General features: G+C 32.9%; 1 protein-coding gene across 1 annotated transcript; it reads left to right on the top strand.

Annotated features, from left to right (window-relative positions):
• The first annotated feature begins 6,510 nt into the window (after window positions 1-6,510).
• LOC119831044 (dual specificity protein phosphatase 14-like) lies at window positions 6,511-9,794 on the top strand. Its single transcript, XM_038354269.1, has 4 exons — window positions 6,511-6,786; window positions 8,010-8,238; window positions 8,645-8,781; window positions 9,319-9,794. The coding sequence occupies exons 1-4, from the start codon at window positions 6,683-6,685 to the stop codon at window positions 9,506-9,508; spliced, it is 660 nt and encodes a 219-aa protein (XP_038210197.1). The 5' UTR covers window positions 6,511-6,682; the 3' UTR covers window positions 9,509-9,794.
• Window positions 9,795-20,020: the final 10,226 nt, after the last annotated feature.

The following is a 20,020-nucleotide window of genomic DNA, read 5'->3' as shown; positions in this document are numbered from 1 at the left end:
TACAATAGCTGTACTAACGAGTAAATATTTTAATCTATACTAACGTTATTACTCAAATTATATTTAAGAGGTCTATTGTTAAGAAATTGTTGATTTTACATTGAATTATAGATACAAATGTTACACATCTAACTGATACTAATATATTCATCCCGGTTTCGCTCGGGTTTGAAATATATTCTATAGCCAATTACAGGAAACGTGGCTTTGGATGGGAAAAGAATGCATAAAATTGGTTCAGTTAATCCAGAGACACACCAATACAACTTCAAAAACTGACAAATTCACAAATGATATTAAATTAAGATGTAAAAGTTTAAGATCGAATGTATACAACTCTTTCCACACAATAAATTTAGAAACCACCTATACCTTTTTTGTATTGTCGGCCATTTTGAATTTGTAATTAGACACAGTATTTTATTTGTTAAGTTTTTTCATATGATGTACATATTGAGGGCGTTGAGATATGAGAAAGTTAATCAGATCTCCTCATCAACTAGAAAACTGCTGATGAACTTCAAACGGTTTCACCAATTTTCATCCAGCATGTCTAACAAAGCTCGCTCATAAGTAACCTTTAATAAAAAAAATCCGTTCGGAGACATGATGCCACAGATAGACAGACAGATATACACACAGACACCCATCTTTTTGCGTCCGGGGATAAAAAGGTTTGCATCAAATTTGTAACGGAGATAAGACATACGGATGGAATTGCGAATTCTATAAATTGTACTATAAAGTTAAGTTTTGAAGTGAAACTTCTTTAGAATCGTTGTGATTTCAAACCTGATGCATCGGAAAAACGACAGGTAAGAGACACAAATACAAAAATGAAGCCGGCAAAGAATGAGATAGACATATACATAATATTTCATACATATTCATCTCATTCTTTTGTCGATTTACTGAAGTTTCACTTCTATCGTGTGTGAATCGCACTAGAGTATCGCTGCTAGAGTCTAGAAACAATGACACAGATAGGTCTTTGGCTTTGTTTGTTTGATTTTAGACTAATAATAAACGATTTTTGTTTGAAATCGTATAAACGTAAAAACGATATCCTTATTTAAATAAGCTGCTTATTATGATAGGCGCTATCTCCTAGTAAATCTTCCCACAAAACAGTATAGTTGTTTCGAAGATAAGACCCACACGTGGACTATGTCAACCAATAAACATCTTCATTAACAGACAAATTGTTTATTACGACTAAAATATTTTGCACACACTTTGTACCTATGCAATTTAGTCATAAAAACGAAAAAAATATTTAAAAAATTGGTTACTTATATGTTATTATTTATATAACATACCAGAGACAAAGTCATTTTATTTATTTGCGAGTATATACAATATCTTGTTCTTAGATATAATATCTTTAAATCGTGAGGCGGGTTTCTGTCTTGTTGAAAAAAAATACAACATAATGTTTCATTTCATTATATTTATAACTAAAAAACTGGCAAAAGTATTAATTTATTTCACTATTTAACTGTTACTAGTTCACTATTCGGAGGTGAATGAAGTGGTTAGTTTGTCTACGGTTTTCTGGAATATTATGAAAACGAAACGAAATGTCGGTCCTCGAGCAAGGTTTAAAATTTCCTCAATTATATTTCTGTACACTGGTTAAGATGAGTGACTGTTAAGCATGGGCATTGTTAAAGTTTCAAGAAAGTTAAACAATTTAAACATATAACCCAAAAGAAAGCTGCCACAAGAATCCATGAAAGTAGAACAGAGCAGTGGGTCAATTTAGGAAAAAAAAGTAGTTAATGATATAGCCCTACACATAAAGTTTTACAATGTAACGTTTGTACGGTGATGGCGTGATGTAATGAAAATTTGTATTTAAATATGTTGTCAAAAGTGTATAGGAAATAATAGTTGGAAAGTAATAACTTTATCAAGGATTCGACCTCGTCTTATCTACATGCAGGTAAAAACATAGTAATTACTTATTTGAAAAAAAATTGTAAAAACTGTGACGAAGTTTATACAGGTTGGATGATTAGGCCAGAACCATTAGGCAGATTTTGATAAAATTTTATAATAAAAAAAGGTTGAGGGCTATTATGGAAATAAGCCCCAGCAAATGAATTGCTGAAATGCTTTTTTACCAAGAAATTGCACCGGCCCCAAAACCCCTATAAGATAAGAGTAAGGAGTTTGCCGGATCAGTTAGTATACATGCATATATTTCAATTTACAATTTATGTTTATCAAAAATATAAAAAAGGGTATATAAACAAAGGGCCTAAGCAGTCTCTTTTGTAAGGTATCTATTTTCTACGGTTTAGAAAAAAGTTTTTGATATTATATTAATTGTACTATGTAGATAATAAATAATTATTTTAAAGTTATCATTTTCAGTAATGTAATGTATATTCTTTTTGATCACCCCGGGTAGTTATAGTTTTACATTCCTACTTGATTAGATACCATTACTCGTTTCTAATTCAAGTAGGAATTCATTGCATTATGTTTCTGCTATGGAGTCTATTTTTCATAGTTTTATTTTATTTATATTCTACTTGGAATCATAAATACTGGAAAAAAATGAATGTAAAACACGATACTCCCATACCTTTGTTCGGCAATCACTTTAAAAATTGTTTTGGTGTAAAGAGCAAGACGGAAGTCCTATCAGAACTTTACTACAAATATCCTGGAGAAAAAGTCGTCGGTTACTATAGAGGTAATACCCCACAACTTATACTTCGTGACTTGCAATTAGTTAAAGATATCCTAAATAAAGATTTCACTTACTTCTACGCACGCGGTACAGGATCAAATAGACAAGATGATCCTCTTGCGAAAAACGTGTTTCACGCCGATGGAGATACATGGTATCTATTACGCAAGCGTTTAAGCCCTGCTTTTACCTCATCCAAATTAAAGAAAATGTTTCCTTTAATAACCACTTGTACTGAAAGATTGCAATTGATGGTTGAGAAAAGAGTGCAAGATAATGAAGTTTTTGACGTCCGTGAACTGTTCTCGTGTTTCACGACGGACGCTATAATTTCCTGTGGTTTTGGCTTAGACACTGACACGATTAATAATAACAAATCAATATTTAGAACCGAGGGTAAAAAAGTTTTTGAAATAAAGCTGAAGGAGTTAATTTTGTATGGTGTTGTATCAATATTTCCTCAGCTACGCAAACTAATGCCTAATTTACAAGGTTACAATTTAATCGCAAGTATTGTGAAAACAGGATTTGAACAGAGAAATTGCAAGCCTACAGACCGTAATGATTTTATTGATATTCTTTTGGCTCTGTCTGCAAAAGGGAAAATAATGGGAGATTCTATTGAACACAAGAATGATAATGGTACTTCAAAGACGGTAGAGCTTAAAATGGATTTCAATATCTGTGTCTCCAACGTGTTTCTGTTCTATGCAGCTGGCTACGAAACATCCTCGTTTTCTTCAGCCGTAACTTTACATCAAATAGCATTCCACCCCGAAATACAACTGGAAGTACAGAAAGAGATTGATGAAGTTTTATTAAAATATGGAAAGTTATGTTACGACGCAGTGAATGAAATGATATTCCTTCAAATGTGTTTTAAAGAATCTATAAGAATACTATCTTCAGCTGGTGTTACTCAAAGGATTTGTTGTAAACGCTACACGCATCCATCATTAGGGTTTACGATAGAACCTGGGACTTTAGTTTACATACCTATACAAGCTATACAACTCGATGAGTATCATTTCGAAAACCCAAACGAATTCAAACCTAGAAGGTTTTCTCCTGGGTCGATCAATAGCACTGCCTTTTTGGCTTTCGGTGATGGACCCCGAGCTTGTTTAGGTGAGATAATCCTTAGTTTTTTATTAGAACTATCATATTAAGACTAAATATACATTATTTTCAGTCAATTAAAATCTTTCAAATTATTCTTTTCAAAATAACCTCATTGATTTGAGTCTATTGTTTTTTTTAATTACACGTAGCTAATTAATGTGAATGTTACTTATCAAATAAATTATAACGAAACCATTTCATAAATTATATCCTTAGATTGAACTTCGAAAATGTATATTTTGATATGTATAAAGATTCCATTAAATAAAGCAATTGAGTGATAGTTATACAAACTCGAGTTATAAAATTCTTATAAATCAAATAGAAGCACTATAATGACGTAGCTGTCTGGTTGTTTCAGGTGCTCGCCTGGGACAGATGCAATCTTTAGCGGGTATCGCAGCAATCCTTCAAAAATTCACCGTTGAGCCAACAGTAGACACACCACGGGTATTACCAATTGATCCTTGGATCAACATCGTACAAGGAGTGAAAGGAAAAATTCCTCTTAAGTTCAGTTTGAGAAAAAAATAAAATTACACAAAATTTTACTGATCATTCGTTATTTACCTTTCATTATTTAATCAATAAGTATAAATAAGATTTAACAAAGTGATTATTATCAGCGATTTCAATCGGAAATTATATGGAATTAATATCGCCTACAGGAATATAATTGCAACTCTCTGTTTGTAGTTTTATAGAGCTGCTGTTTTAAGGCCACAGACAATTATTTTTATAGTTAGTTTAATTTTATAGCATAGTTACCAAAATTGAGTCTATTTTATATACGATGAAAACTATTCGTTCATTACGATGTACTTAATGGTTATTCATCAATCAGTGAAAGCCATTACTTGGTAGTCGATTTTTTTCTGAACTTTACAAGATTACCAAATATGTGAGCTTCGTCGAAAATATTATTCAAATACCGCTTGAATAGACCAACGAAAAGCCAATGAGGTTTAGACTTAGCTAAGCCGATGAAAGACTGTTAAAATTATATAAGCACTAATTTATATACATCAGCTGCGAGATCAAAAATAAAGTATATACGTACTGATTTTACCATATAAAATAAAATCGATTTCGCTAAACTTCAATAGTCTTACTATACACACGTACAATATAAATCTGCTAATATAGTGTACATATATTATAATACAGCAAAAAAAAAGTGTGTCTCTCAATCTGTCAATGAAAATCAAATCAAATCTTTTATATGTGGTAGTCGAGCACGCTTCGGCACGAATTGGGCCAGCTCGCACCGGGGAAGTACCACACCCCCACAAAAGACCGGCGTGAAATAGCATTCTGCTGTGTTTCGTTCGGTGAGTGGGGGAGCCGGAGGCCCATATCCTTTTCCATCCCCTTTCCAGTCCTTTCCTTTATTCCTCTCGCCAATCCTTTCTTAATCCCTTCCCAATTTAAAGTCGGCAATCCATTTGCAGAGGCGTAGGGTCTGTAATCGACTTTACGCCTGTACAAATGTTCATGGGCGGTGGTAGCGTTTACCATCAGGCGTCCCACCAGCTCCATTGCCGACTGTGACATAAAAAAAAAAAATCTAGGACCTCCACGCGGTGAAGGCGTTTACAACAGTTAATGGCTGATTTTCGATGATGACGGTATATCATCGAAATTTTGATAACACTAAAATTACCATTTATCTTCTTTAATTGCCTTTTCTATTCATGTTCGTGACATTATAACCTACCCGGTAAGGCAACCCATTTTATCATCAACGCTTTATCAGACTGTTCATACAATGCATTCTATACATCCTTAACAATTCCTCTTCGACGGGATGGTCAATTTAATGTTGCTTTTTGAAGGGTCAGCGATACCAATATATATTGGTTCCTGGAGGAAAAACTTCAAATACGGTTTATATAGAGATTTCTTTTTCTAAACAGTGGCTCAGTGGTGAGGACCTTGGATTTGAAACCGATAAGTCTTTAGGAAATAAATTTATTTTTCAATTTATTTGCACATGTGGATAACATTGCTTCTGCTCGAAACGGTGACGGATGACATCATGAGGAAATTGGCATGTCCGAGAATTAAAAGTCCGAGGACATGTGCCATCTGCCAACACACACTTGGCCAGCGTGGTGGTCATAATTAATTATGGCCTGAACCCTCACAGGAGGGACGTCCCAACAATGGAAACAAATATGTATTTGAGTGTGAATAAATGTATGTCTATGTCTATGTATGTCAAATATGGGCTAATAATTATGAGAAATTTCGTAGAAGTTATTTGCAGTATAATTGTTGGTTCAGTGTACTCTCGGTCTCCGCTGCGAAATTAGAGAATGTTTATATCTAAGTTACATTACTCCATCTGTACACGTCCAAAGTTCACGCGAACGAAGTCGAGTTATCGAGAAACAAACAAAAAAAAACATAGTACAAGTTTCTCTATCCTAATTCGTTTTGAAGGGCGTCGATTTCAAAGCACAATGCACAGCATTATATTAGGTAGGTAAATATGCAAAAATTGTAAAATTTAAATTTTATCAAAGCTTATGAATTATGAAATGAGACCCATACAACTAAAATCAGCGACAAAGTCAATAAAGGGCAAAGTAAACAAACAAGAGTCACCGTAGCACAAGAATAAACCTGGAATGCCGGATATTACAAGCATTCGAGATTTACAGGTGCTCATATTCTTGCTTCAGAATTCAGGCAGCCGGTTGGCAGTACGCGTTTATACGTCGGCGCGTACGCACGTGTCGAACAATTCGAAAAGCGTTGTTTATAACACGATACGTAGTGAGAGACTCGATCGTGGATGGTGAAAATTGTGTGAAATAAGTAAGAACAATAAATTAGATCAGTTTGAACACCGCGATGAAGGTGCTTACGGTGGAAGATAAAGTTGTTAGTGTGGGGAATGAGAGAGAACCTACCGTAGACGTTGAAGTTCCGAAATCAATAAGGGAAGAATTAAACAGGTGAGGGCCCAGGATATAAAATATTAAAGAAAATGAACAAAAAATTTGTATCACAATGAAATCGAAAATTAAGACTCTTTTCGCAAATAATTGACAACAGGTGCATTGTCTAAATACTAGATTTCTCTGAAATAATAAAGACTAAAATGTTTTTTGTAAAGGAATGTTAATTTAAAACTTTTACATAATAGCATTAAGAGATAACATAAAAGTAATTTTAATTCATTGGCAGAATTGTCCACTATACATTAAATAAATGAAAAATAAACAATTATTACGAATTAATGTATAGAGGGGCCGAGAAATCAGAATAAAAAAAAAAAACAATTAAATATTATGATTTTCATTGTTATAATTGGAATTATTGATAGAACATTGTGATTTACTCAAGTAACAATAAATATAAGATTATATTATATATACAAACAAAATTACCAATAAGGTTATCTGCAAAAATTTCATAAAATGAGTTGTATATAAGCAAGTTCGTTAGGTCAGCCGATTTTGGCTTTACTCCAAAATGATACAACCGCGTGGTATGCGCTGTTTACGCATTGTTGATGTTTTTCATAGTACCGATAATGGAATGTTTTAATTCATTTAAATTTTAACAGAAATATGACAATGCAATATGTATAACGTTACAGCAGTCGCGTTAAAAATAATTGTGATTTATTGATAAAACTATTGATGAAAGTCAATTCCTTCTTTTCAATCTTCAATCCTTTTCTTATCTCTTAACTCCTAATAATGGGCAGCGTATTCGCATAGGCACTGCCTCTAGGAATGTTCATGGGCCGTGGTGATCGAATAGATTAAAAAACTCATCTGTATTGTATTAAAAAAAAAAAATAAACATCGAAACATTAATATAGGGAGGATTACATGTGTCGGTGACCGGCCATTGTGAATCCCATTAAACAGATAAATTGGTACGAGATCAAATTAATGTGACAATCTTGTATGAGGACTAAACGTGGAGCTTAGAACGATCGTTTGAGTATTATTGTAATCTAACGATGTAACCGATAATCCGCTTGATGTATGATGATTTGTTTACGAATTTATAACTCATATTTGCTGGCAAATTAATAAAGTTTCATAAATAATAGTCGGCAAGTCTTTCAATAGAAACATGTAATAGTTTAATGATAGTTAAATACACGACGACGAATTTATATGTTCTTTTAACTCTTGAACTAAATTATATTTATTGTCTACAGAGGTTGCCCATTGGGAGTTTCCCGCGTGATCGACTCGGTATACATATGTGGTGCCCATGCTTTGCCCGGAGCTGTCAAGGCGTTACGACCAGGTCTAGTGGTTAATGCTGCGCCAGAACTTCCACCGCCACCAGAAGACTATGTTCCCAGACATTATGTACCACTCCTAGATACACCTAATTCAGATATGCATCCTTATATGGAAAGCGTCGCAGACTTAATACATGAAGTGAGTGATTTTTCATAAGATGTCATTTATGATAATAAATCTATACCTATCAGGTTTAATAGAAGTTATAAGCTTAACGTTATTGTTCATATTTCAAAGAAAGTCTCCTTAGACAGTAACTAATGGCTAAACTTCAGAAATATTTTCAATAAATATCTGTCTTCCTAAAGTAAACAAATAAATAATATATAATACTAGCTGCACCCGGCAAACGCTGTTCTGCCTTACTCTGATCATTTAGGGGGATGAAAAATAGATGTTGGCCGATTCTCATAGATACCCGATAAGCACAAAAAATTTCATCAAAATCGGTCAAGCCGTTTCGGAGGAGTATGGCAACGAAAACTGTGACACGAGAATTTTATATATAAGATGTTAGTTTAATAATGATGAATTTTTGTTTCAGGTAGTTGCAAGAAATGAACAGGTTCTAGTGCATTGTGTCGCTGGAGTGTCCCGCTCAGTCACCCTTTGCTTGGCGTACCTGGTGAAATGGCACAAAATGACCCTGAGAGACGCTTACCATCACATGAAACGAAGAAGGTAAGGATCGCATGTGACACGAGTTGTTAAACTTCACATACGCCTATCATTAAATTTACTGATTATAAAAAGATGATGGTCTCATGAACACCATAATTATTTAAGTTGTATCCCAATTTCATTACTTATATTTGGAAGTTATTATAATTTCATAAATTAGGTAAATTGGTTCGAAAATCGATGAGTCATTCCTATTTGCATCAGTATCCGTGCATCTGAACGGATGGTTGACCGCAATTTTGGTTACACTTAGTCTTATTAACTATAAACAAATTAGATAGATATTCTATAATCTTTAATAATATTTTATCTCCGAAGAGAAGCGCAAGGTACAAATGCATAATATTTTTGTAAGCCTTTATCAAAAAACACATTACTTTTATCTATACATTTGAAACTTTAAAAGTTTGTTTACAATCAAGGAACAAATCAGAACAAATGAAAGGATGAAAAACAGCCTAGACATAGACAACGAAAGCTGATCTTACATATTTTGCATCTTTCATTTCGAGATGTTAAAATGTTTGGTATTTTCAGGCCACAAATACGACCGAACACAGGATTTTTCAAGCAGCTCATAAAATACGAAGAGAGACTATTTGGGGAAGCGTCCGTCAAAATGGTGTACTGTGAAGCGATTGACAAAGAAATTCCTGATGTATACGAGCCAGATTACAGTGGGATGACGTGGTTCCGACAGCGGTATGGACCTATTGAAAATAGCTAGCTATAAGCAATCCGTGCTAATTATTCTATGGTTATAGGCACTGATGTAATAACCTTAAGTTGAAATCATGCTTGGAGTAATTGGGTTATGCACGCTATTTATAAGACTGAGGAACGACTGCATTAGTGAGTGTGAATGATTGCCTCGTAAACTTTTAGCAATTAAGGAATTATTATGAGTTTTGTAACGTTTATGAACAGAAGCGTTGTAAATTCTTTGTGCTAATTATTAAGATTGAGATAATTTATATAATTTTGTGTAAGCAATATTATGTTAAGGGACCAAATAAATGGAAATGATTTTTACGTTTGCATTTTTATTTACGATTCTTAATAGCAACAGATAAATAAATAAATACGAAATGTGCATGGATTTTTCCAATCAAAACACTCTTACATAAAGGCTTTTTGCAGGAGTTACAGAAATGTAGCCTTGTAACGATAACTCATTGATGAATTTTGCCTTGATCCAAATATTACTTACCAAATAGTAAGGGAGTAAAGAATAATGACTAATTCCATTGAAGCAATGTTGTTGGCCCCGTGGCATTGAGCGAGCGTTCAAAAATACATTGGCGCCGAAGTAAGGTACACGTCTCACTAAAGGCTAATGATATGCCATTTACAAGACTGAAACTAACTTAATAATGCTTTATAGCATAGTAATAGCTTCGACAATACCATATGTGGCTGGAAGTGCAGGGTAGTTTTTCGATTTGAGGTAAAGGCACTACCTAGGTATAACGTGTGCTCAAGTGTTAAAACTCGTGCAGCGTTCGAGGTAGAAATATATTACTAAAATATTTTCTATACGATGTTATGAAGGAAAAGAACAATATGGAGTAAATAGCAGTTACAGATCTTTGTGACGTATGCTTTTCAAATATATCTATACATATATTCGCAATTGGCATCACTTTGTTTCGAGTTATTTGTCGTCAAACATTTGTCTAATTCAATAAAAAAAGATAAAAATGAATAAATTCATAAATTTTCTTGAATGAAATCTACTGTCATTTTATAATAGGATTAAACTATACGAGGCTTTGAACAGTTTTATATATTATTAGTTTCGCGACCTGTTATACAGAGACTTCTAAACATTGTAGGAGTGACTGACAATGCAAATACTTCCTGATTGTGTAAGCGAGATTAAAATACATTTCAGATCGTACGAAACAGTTATGTGTTTCTGCATTTAATTAGCCTACCCTGGTTATAACCAATTTGATATGATTTTTATAAGTTTTTTTCTTAACAAGAACATTATTTAAGTATTAAAATTTATGGACATGTATCATATTATTCATTTTAGATGTTTTTTATGACTGAATTAAATTTAGGACATCTGAATTATCTTTAAATTTAAAAAGACTTATTCAGCCGTTATCTTAAAGCATATTTTTTTGCGAACTGTACGTTCGCAAAAAAATATAATAATAAGTAAATTTTAATTTTATAATTCATCCCACAGTTAAATTGAAAAGTTTTAGAGAAAAAAGATTAGAGGAAGAATGAGTTTGAAAATTCCGGATCCAGACCACGAGATAATAGATGGCGTAAATATTGTTATTAGAAGCTAGATAGTTGCGGTTGTTAAAACTAATTAAAGTAACCTGCCTCGTGATCAAATTTTTTCTATTCTTTCAAAATTTCTCAAAGTAACACCTGTAAAATGATCTTCCAGCACTTGTACAAGCCCTGGAATAAAATGTTTTGAACAGATTATTATCAGAGACTCTTTACTATTGTTGAGGTTATTGCTTGTTCGCATTCTGTGCTGAGGAAAAATTACTGTTGAGATGATTTTTATTCACGTATAAAACTCTTACATGGAGCTGTTTAACTTGACAAAGAAGAAATATTAGTTATAGATAACACAATACAACACAGAAGCATAACATAATACGATATAAGAAGTTGTAAATTCAGTTATTTGAAGTCCAACGATAACTGTCTATTAAAAATGTTTTAACTGACTAGCTGTGACCCGCGGCGTCACTCTCGTTGTGCCTGGGTAAAAAGCTATGTGCTAATCCAGACTATAATCTATCTCTATACGAGATTTCATAGAGATCAGATAAGCGGTTTTTGCGTGAAAGAGTAAAAAACCATACATCCATGCATACATACAATATATATAGTTAGATGTGTACATTGCTCATATACAACTTGTTCGAACAATATTGAGTATATACTTGTATATAAAATGAAATGCCAAATGTGTTGCTAAGCGAAACTCGAGAACGGCTAGAACGATTTGTTATTTTAACTTTTTTCTAAAGGCACATAGAGATTTCTTAAAGAGAGAATTAAACGTACCACGGGTGAAGCGCTATATACTAATATAACATATTTTGAGCAGACTTCGCCTAAGAAGCACAACACGTATCCTTTCTTTCACCCTGTCACATTGAATTTGACCACGTGCCAGATTGATGTGGTATGTCACATTTGACATGTTAATTTGGGAAGCATGATTGATTTACAAATGAAATATAGTTTTATTCCAATAACAATAAGTGCTTATTTTGTTCGGTCATACAAACACACGTGACTTGGCAATGAAAATCAAGTTCAATGTTTTTGTTAATTAGCTATGCCACCCACATCGCACATATCCATAATTAGAAATTGGCACCAATTTAAAGGGACCTCTGCGGCACGTGACACCCTGTAATTGCTATAGAAAGGTGCTTGCGTGTAAGATAAAATTCACAAATGACTTAAACTCAGTTGTAAGAAATTAATTGTTTTGTTAGCCTTAATTAGGAGTAAAGAAAAATACACGTACTACCGTTACCGTACTCGCTGAATAAGATGACACTTTCCTAAATTCAGTGACTGTTAAATTAAGACGGCTTAATTTAGTGTAATGTAATAAACGCAATAAGTGCAAAGAAGCAACATAATCTGTATGAAATCATTCACCATCGTCCGGGTCTCCGATACGCGTAGTATGTTGTTTTATGTGCTTATTACACTACACTAAATTAAGTTGACTTAATTTAGTAGTCACTGAATTTAGGAAAGAGTCATATCATTCAGCGAGTTAGCATGCTAAATTTAGAAGTCACATTGGTTTTTCATTTAGAAGCCTAATAAGGAACACACTTAAGAAGGTGTAATCGCATTTAATTACTTAAAATTTGACTAATTTAAATATTTATTCTTGATTTTTGTAAATAGCCAGATTTATTAGGGGTTTCACTGTTTGTATTAGAAATATTTGGAACAGTAAAAAAACCAATTTTAAATCTCGATACGAATTTTCTGTTCTCACAGGTCACAAAGAATCTTTCTCGTATGATATATGTTGCTTTTGAGTAAACGGTGTCACACGATTCATTCACGATGTCGAATTCATTGGTAGATTTTTGGATCCGTTATTTCTAAATCACTCATTATGTCCATTAACTGATTCAGTAACCAAATTTAGGACAGTATGATCAGAAGACAGACAGAGAGATTTGTCAAATTGTATAAACACTTACTATAAGTATTTATACAATTTGAATTTGACAAATTTCGAACTAAAACCAACGAACTACGCTGCGATAATGTATGCTTCATTGTATTTCACATACACCAGAAAAAAAACACCAACGCATACATTTACAAATACAAACTCGCGTAGTGCAAAACGAAAATTTATTATTAAAGGAATTTGTCCTCCTTTACCAATTTATGACATCTTTGCGAACTATAATATTCGCTGTGGATTAAAGAGCTGAAAGATATAAGTGCGGCCTTGTGGTCTGTTGATGTGTATACAGATTCCGTATTATTATTTGGCAAACGGCATTTACCTTCACGAAGGTAAGCAATAAATTGTATCTTGGATTTGTCCCAGAGACCTCGCTCTTGGTAGACTGTTATTAAGGGCTTGTTACGGACCTGTAGACTTGACAACGATAGTATTACGTCTTACTTTTGCTGTTATACTAATACATATAATATAAACATATACATCGGACTTTAAATCGGGAAAACAAAAAATATTATACTAATGTTACAAATGCATATGGCAAACGGCAGTATATGGATTTTCTTAATCAAATATATGCATCTATATTTATTATTTATTTTACTGATTGATTTTAGGGATATCTTTGTGATGAATTCTGTGTTCTTGCGTAGGAAAATCGTCACGATACTTCAGCGTGAGATAAGTTGAAATTTAAATTAAAACAAATGTTTGTTCAACAATTTCTCACATGTGATCCATGTGGATCACATGTGAGAAATTGTAGGAAAATCGTACTTCAAAACTGCTACCTAGTTCAGTACAGTAGTACATTTCTATAATCGATGATAAGTTGTTGATTTTCATAACATCTTTCTTTGCAAACTAGTTTTTATTGTGCATTTGTCATTGAAACACTATAACTGATCAAAGATACAGAACAAGGGGTCAACCTTGCATAAATCAATCGTTTAATATACCCATTAAACGTCTTGGTATCCAGTCTAAAAACATATCAGACATGACCTTTATTTCGCGAATTCTTTACGTTTTTCCCGGTCTCTATTTAAATAACCTTTATTCTCTCATAAGAAATATGAAATATAATGAACGACGGACGAAATAGAGGAAATGTATTATTTCAGGCGTTATATACAGTCATTTCTTTTATAAATGAGATCATTTAGAATTCAATGAAATCATTGATAATTAAATTAAAGCAGAAATGGTTAGTAAATCTTTCGAAAAGTTGATAAACGAACAAATGAAATAAAAGTGTGAAATATGATGATTAGCATTTTTAGTACCTACTGGTTAAAAGCATGAGATGTTATCGCAAGTCGGAATAGCGTTTTTAAAATATTTCATTGTTTGTTTCTTGAAGTTTCCACACGGGTAATTAATTTCAATTATTTTACCAGCATTACCAAATATTGGGCAAACGAATATCGTGTCACCATTTCATCCAGTTCACCTCTGTCTTTATAAAGAAAAGCACGAAGACGACTCAATGTGGCCGACATACCTTTCTACATTCCATTTTATTTATATCCAGCACTTAAATCGCTTCTCACAGAGACATTCTCAAATATTTTTAAAACGTCTTGCCTACCATTTGTATATGACATAATAGCGACGAGGAATGTTACGTGTCATCTATGAAAATTATTATTAAATGTCTGGTGATGGAATTTTAATTACTGCCAGTACAGATGTGACACCTTCGCAGTGCGCGTGAATTATCTGTTTGAGTTGGGAAGATTAATTTGACGTATTCGTGATCAATTAATTTGTTGTTTGGTTACTAATAAAGATGTTTTATGTTTCGGTATTTTAATGTTGAACTGATTTTTTGGATTATTCATTTATATCTTAACAGTAGATTGGCACCATTAAGTAAATTATTAAAATTTCACATACTGTTAAAATGATTGAGGAATTTCAGTACTCAAATTCACCAAGTACTTATTGTTTTTATGTGAACATTCCAAAAATAATACCAGCTACTGATTGATGTTTAGTTGTTTTTATTTCTCATGTTTTCTTCATTTTCAACCACAATGAATCAGTAAAATAGAATGCTGAAGAACTTTCTAACTACATTTCAAAAGCAACCGCGATCGCTGACGTGCCATAATAAAAGCGAAGTGCTGAAAACATATACATCAAAGACTCTACGGTGTTTTGTTAATTGTGATTTACGATGAAGGGACAGGAATTTATAATAACTTTTAATAATGAAACGATATAAAACAACAAGGCTTTATGATTGCAAGAATATTAATATGAATATTGTGTTGGTGAGAAAAATGTCGATCAATCTATTTAGTAGTATAGATTATACAATTTCAAACGCGAATATAAAGCATGTAATTTATGTTCGTTTACTTCTATTCACTTTTCAAGAGATATGATTTTTTAGAAATAGAACATATGAATAGATAAAATGTAAAAATAGATCTTTTACTAATAAAAAGCAGCAATTGTCCATTGGATAACACGACCACAAGCCCATATCCTAAGGTCTGCAACCGACCTTACGCCTCTCCAAATGTACATGGGTGGTGGTAGCGCTTACCATCAGGCGACCCACTAACTTCATTGCCGACGATGACGTAAAAAATAGCAGGGTGCCTTATGATTCAAATTAAATTTAAAAATATTACTAGATATGTTACCTGTCTGACGTTTGTACTGCGTATCTCAACCCTGCACTGTGGTATGCTGGCTGTTCGCCAGAATGACACGGCCCGCAGGAATGCCGTTATATTGATATCACTGAAATGTTAATGATAGGTAGATGGGAACTATTGGAGTATGAAGTATGGTACTTTATATGAGGATTTGATATGTCATAGGCGTATAGAAGATAATATTGCCATGTATATTTTTAGATAAGTTTGTTTTATAGGGTAAGAAGATACATTAAGGGTAATTGGGTTAAGGCTTTTCAATTCTTTTCCCAGCTTATTGTATATAGTGAAACAGTTTGAAAAGCATAATTCATTGTAAAAGATAGTTTACGTATGTTTACGTGCACTTAAGATTTCTAGATATTTCTTTTTAAGCAAATAGCTGACCCGGCGAATTTCGCTGCATCACAACTGTTATGACACGTAAAAGGTAAGAAAAATAAGGAAAAGCTTCAAAAACAAAATTATCAACATCAGCCAAGCTATGCTCCAGTTTTAGCGAGAGTAACGAACAACTATTGATTTTTATATATATAAAAATATTACATTAGATACTATTATGCTACACTTCAACTCACAGTATTCGCTTCTATCAGAATTTAACTGTCTACAGAAGTTGATTACGAAAATTCTACCTATTTTCATTTATTTACAAAGTCTGCACATTATATTTGTAAACGGTTCAAAACAATTACATCAAATGTTTTCGGAACATTCCACATGAAAATCAGACACGTGTTTATTTAGAAACGCTTCAATGTTACCATTGATAACTCGCAGACTCGCCCTATTTCAAGAACCTTTGAGGAATTTCATATACAAAATAAATCGTTGCGAATATCAGAATTAACCAGGTCGTTCACCGGCAAATTACATACACGTGACAAAATTTAACAACTGCTACTGTAGAATGTTCAAACTATTTATTGACTTGGCTAATGTCGTACCGATCTTTGAATGGTCGTTATGATGATTTGTATTGTACTTATCGAGGGGATTTTTAACAGGTTAAATTACGATGTTTTAATATAAAACTGTATTATAAGTGTGCTTAAGAACGGGATACTTGAAATATTTAACACTGCTCATTGAGTTCACTTGTGGCGCATGATAGGAGATGTAAATGACATTTGGCAGCAATAAGTTCTGGAATGGATTTAAATTATGATCGTTCAGAAATTGCATGCTTCGTAACGTTTTAAATAATGATCCATAAATATTAGAGGTATACCCGTTCTAAAGGTATGGTTGTTATGTGAGGGCATGAAAAAATACATAATATATATTTTTTTATAATATGTTACATACACTTTTTTTAACATAAGAATTAAATAATTACCAACCAACATCCAACCAACTCCCGATTCATATAATGCACCACTCCTAGGTTTCAACCTAATTCTAAAAAAGGAGGAGGCTATTAATTCGATTGTGTTTTTTGGCATTATTACCTCAGAATTTTCGGGCTGTGTGAACCGAATTGCATGTTTTTTTTATATGAAAGATGGTATCTCCCATGTAGCATATGGTGGAGATTGGGTCTAGTTCTGACAATTTGAAAGCGGTTAAGTTTTTTGTTGAAAATAATTATAATGAAACACAAGTGACATGTGTTTCCTGCAGCGGGATGGTATATTTCATCCAAGCTATAATTAGGGCACACATGATAATATGCAGGTCGTGTAGGAATGTGTCGCATACCTGTTGATCGTATTTTGGGTCAGCGACGGATTGCGTGAACATGTTTTTTACTATTTTTGATGTTATTAATACTGATTTTACAGAATGCATTTAGAATTCACATAATGCATTGGCTTCAGTTTTTGTCTAGTTGATTTAATAAAGATTTTAATTTAAGATTTAGCATACATATATAACAACTATTTGTGACTTTGTGGATGGAGACATGTACAAGGAGCAGGCTGCTACAGCATTCATATACCTGTATGCTGTAGCGGTTTGAATGGTCAATATAGCCATGGGGCTAGTTCCCAAAGCGAGTTTCAAGAGCTATCAAAGAGTACAGAAAAATTTCATAATACTAATATGTCGACATTGTTGAAAATATATTTATTACTAAGGACATATACATTAAATAACAAAGCGCATGTTGACAAACCAAATCGAAACTAGTTTGGATGAATTTTACCATTGTTTTTAGACTCAATATGATAAAAAAAAAGCGGTAATGCATTACGTATTTAGACTACACATAAAAAAATAATAAAATAAACAACAATAAACGACGATAAAGCGGATGGGCAGAAATTTTTCAAAAATATAGCTATCGAGTAGTCAATAAATCAATGAAAACGTTTGTCGCTTAACATCTATCACAGCAATCAAAACAATAAACGTAGTATGTAGGCAAGATATCGTAATCGTATCCTAATCACGTTTTAATACCAAAACTATGAAAAGAAATACGTAAAAAACATGTGTACTCCTGCCCGATAGTCCACATTCCTTCTCAATTTAGACTCGTGTTATTAATTTGGCGCTGGCGCCGCATTTTATAAACAGTATGCGTTTTTATAATCTACATGTTTATGAGTTTATACAACAACGAGCTAATAGTGTTTTGTAGGTAATCTTTAGGAAAATTACTTAATAGTTTCATTCAAGTTGTAACAACGTTATTGTTGATATGATTTGCGATATTTTTGAACACATGTTATTTATGGGTGTTTGCATCACATAAAATCAAAGTTTACGTATTTTTCATCGTCGATTAAGGCAGTAGTAAACAAGGAAAAAGTCCCCGCAAGGAATTTTGCGAGTCCTTTACCGAGTAGATTGTGGCTACATAAAACGCAGTAAATAGTAGGTCACATATATACATATTAAATTGTAATATTTTAACACTTCTGGGGTTTGAATTCCAAATGCGCCTGGCTACACTGATAAAACCTACTTTAGATAAACATCCGTGATTCGAGACTCCATGCTGCCTGTGGAGTAGCTGTATTTGACATCCATCTCATTGCTAACTTCCTCTCCTTTACAGGCAAGTAGATATAGATTATCACCGCTGCTGCTGTCACACCGACTTTATGATTTCTGTATTAAACTTTTCTGTTTTATGTTAAATTTATAAGAGGACTGTTTCTGTTAAAATTAACCGACCCAACAGTCGCGAAACATAAATTTTATTCGTACTAGAATCTGCACAATCACGTAAATGTATCATTGCGACCTAATTTTGTGTGATTTTTCTCAAAATAATTGACCTCTTTTACATTGGTCACTCATTGGCGAATTATTTATTTACACTGGTTTATTTATACAGTTATTTTCATATGTTACTCTTGATGTTATAAATGCTCAAAGGATAAGAAACAGATGATTTTAGGAGTTTATTATTACTCATTCTCGACTCGACTTCATAAACAATTAAGAAAACAGAAAATAATGAATATTATAAACTTCAAAATGTTACAATCTAGTAAGTAGTGATTTATACAAAATAAGTACTGATTTCTAAATTTTAGTATCTGTACAGCATAGATAGAGCTAACTGTCATTTTTATTAACAAAAGTATTTCATATTTTACTTTAATCCAAACTTTTTATATTGCACTTTATTTTCAGTTCTCGCTTATTTATTTATAGTTAATAAATTATCCCACTTTACCCAATTTATATGGAACAAAGACGTAAATGAGGCAAAAATAAAAAAAGTTTATCGCGTTCGCTATTTAAAAAAAAGAAAGTGGATTTGAAAATTTATGATGTTCTTTTTTCAAAAACCGATTGTAAATTTGTTTAAGTGGCAACAATTATACGGATGGTTGTGTGTCATTCGGTGATGTCATTTGAATGTAATTGCTCTTTTACAACAGTTGCCGGGAATAATTATTAGCTCTGTTCATCGGTCAACAGGGGATGATGCGGAGAGTTGCTTCGAAAACGTTGCTTTGGAGTGCTGTTGATGTTATGGCGATATCAATTGTTTTTGGTTTGAAATACATGTAGAATAGGTGATTATTTTTTTGAACGGTTATCTAATGTGCATGCCAAAATTGTTCATGCCCTTTTTTTGCACCACATCCGATTCTACGTATTGAAATTGTACTTGTAGGTTGACCGAGCCATGTTTCTAGCTCTATTAAGTCAACTTGAAAATTGTGTTTGATTGATAAGTATGTTCTAATATCTTCTTGTGTATTCAATATGAAAAATCCTGTATAGTTTACATAATTTTTTTTTCCAAATCAAATGGAATATTGGTTTTAACATATTATAAACTGTATGCAGTTGCCCATCCAATGCAGTCCCAGCCAGATAACAAATCCAAGCCAGACACAAAATTTAACAATGTGAGGGTACTCCAAGGAACAATCGGTACAAATAC

This window comes from Zerene cesonia, chromosome 13 (genome assembly GCF_012273895.1).
Source record: "Zerene cesonia ecotype Mississippi chromosome 13, Zerene_cesonia_1.1, whole genome shotgun sequence".
NCBI lineage: Eukaryota > Metazoa > Arthropoda > Insecta > Lepidoptera > Pieridae > Zerene > Zerene cesonia.
The sequence above is the reverse complement of the archived record's forward strand: the minus strand, read 5'-3'. Positions and strand labels throughout refer to the sequence as shown.

What these genes read in the sequence shown, in the direction of transcription:
- LOC119831044 (XM_038354269.1), top strand. Translation starts at nt 6,683, where the DNA reads ATGAAGGTGCTTACGGTGGAAGATAAAGTTGTTAGTGTGGGGAATGAG. An exon ending in TCGCAGACTTAATACATGAA is followed by an intron (nt 8,239 to 8,644) that starts GTGAGTGATTTT and finishes TTTTTGTTTCAG; the next exon opens with GTAGTTGCAAGAAATGAACA. An exon ending in CATCACATGAAACGAAGAAG is followed by an intron (nt 8,782 to 9,318) that starts GTAAGGATCGCA and finishes TGGTATTTTCAG; the next exon opens with GCCACAAATACGACCGAACA.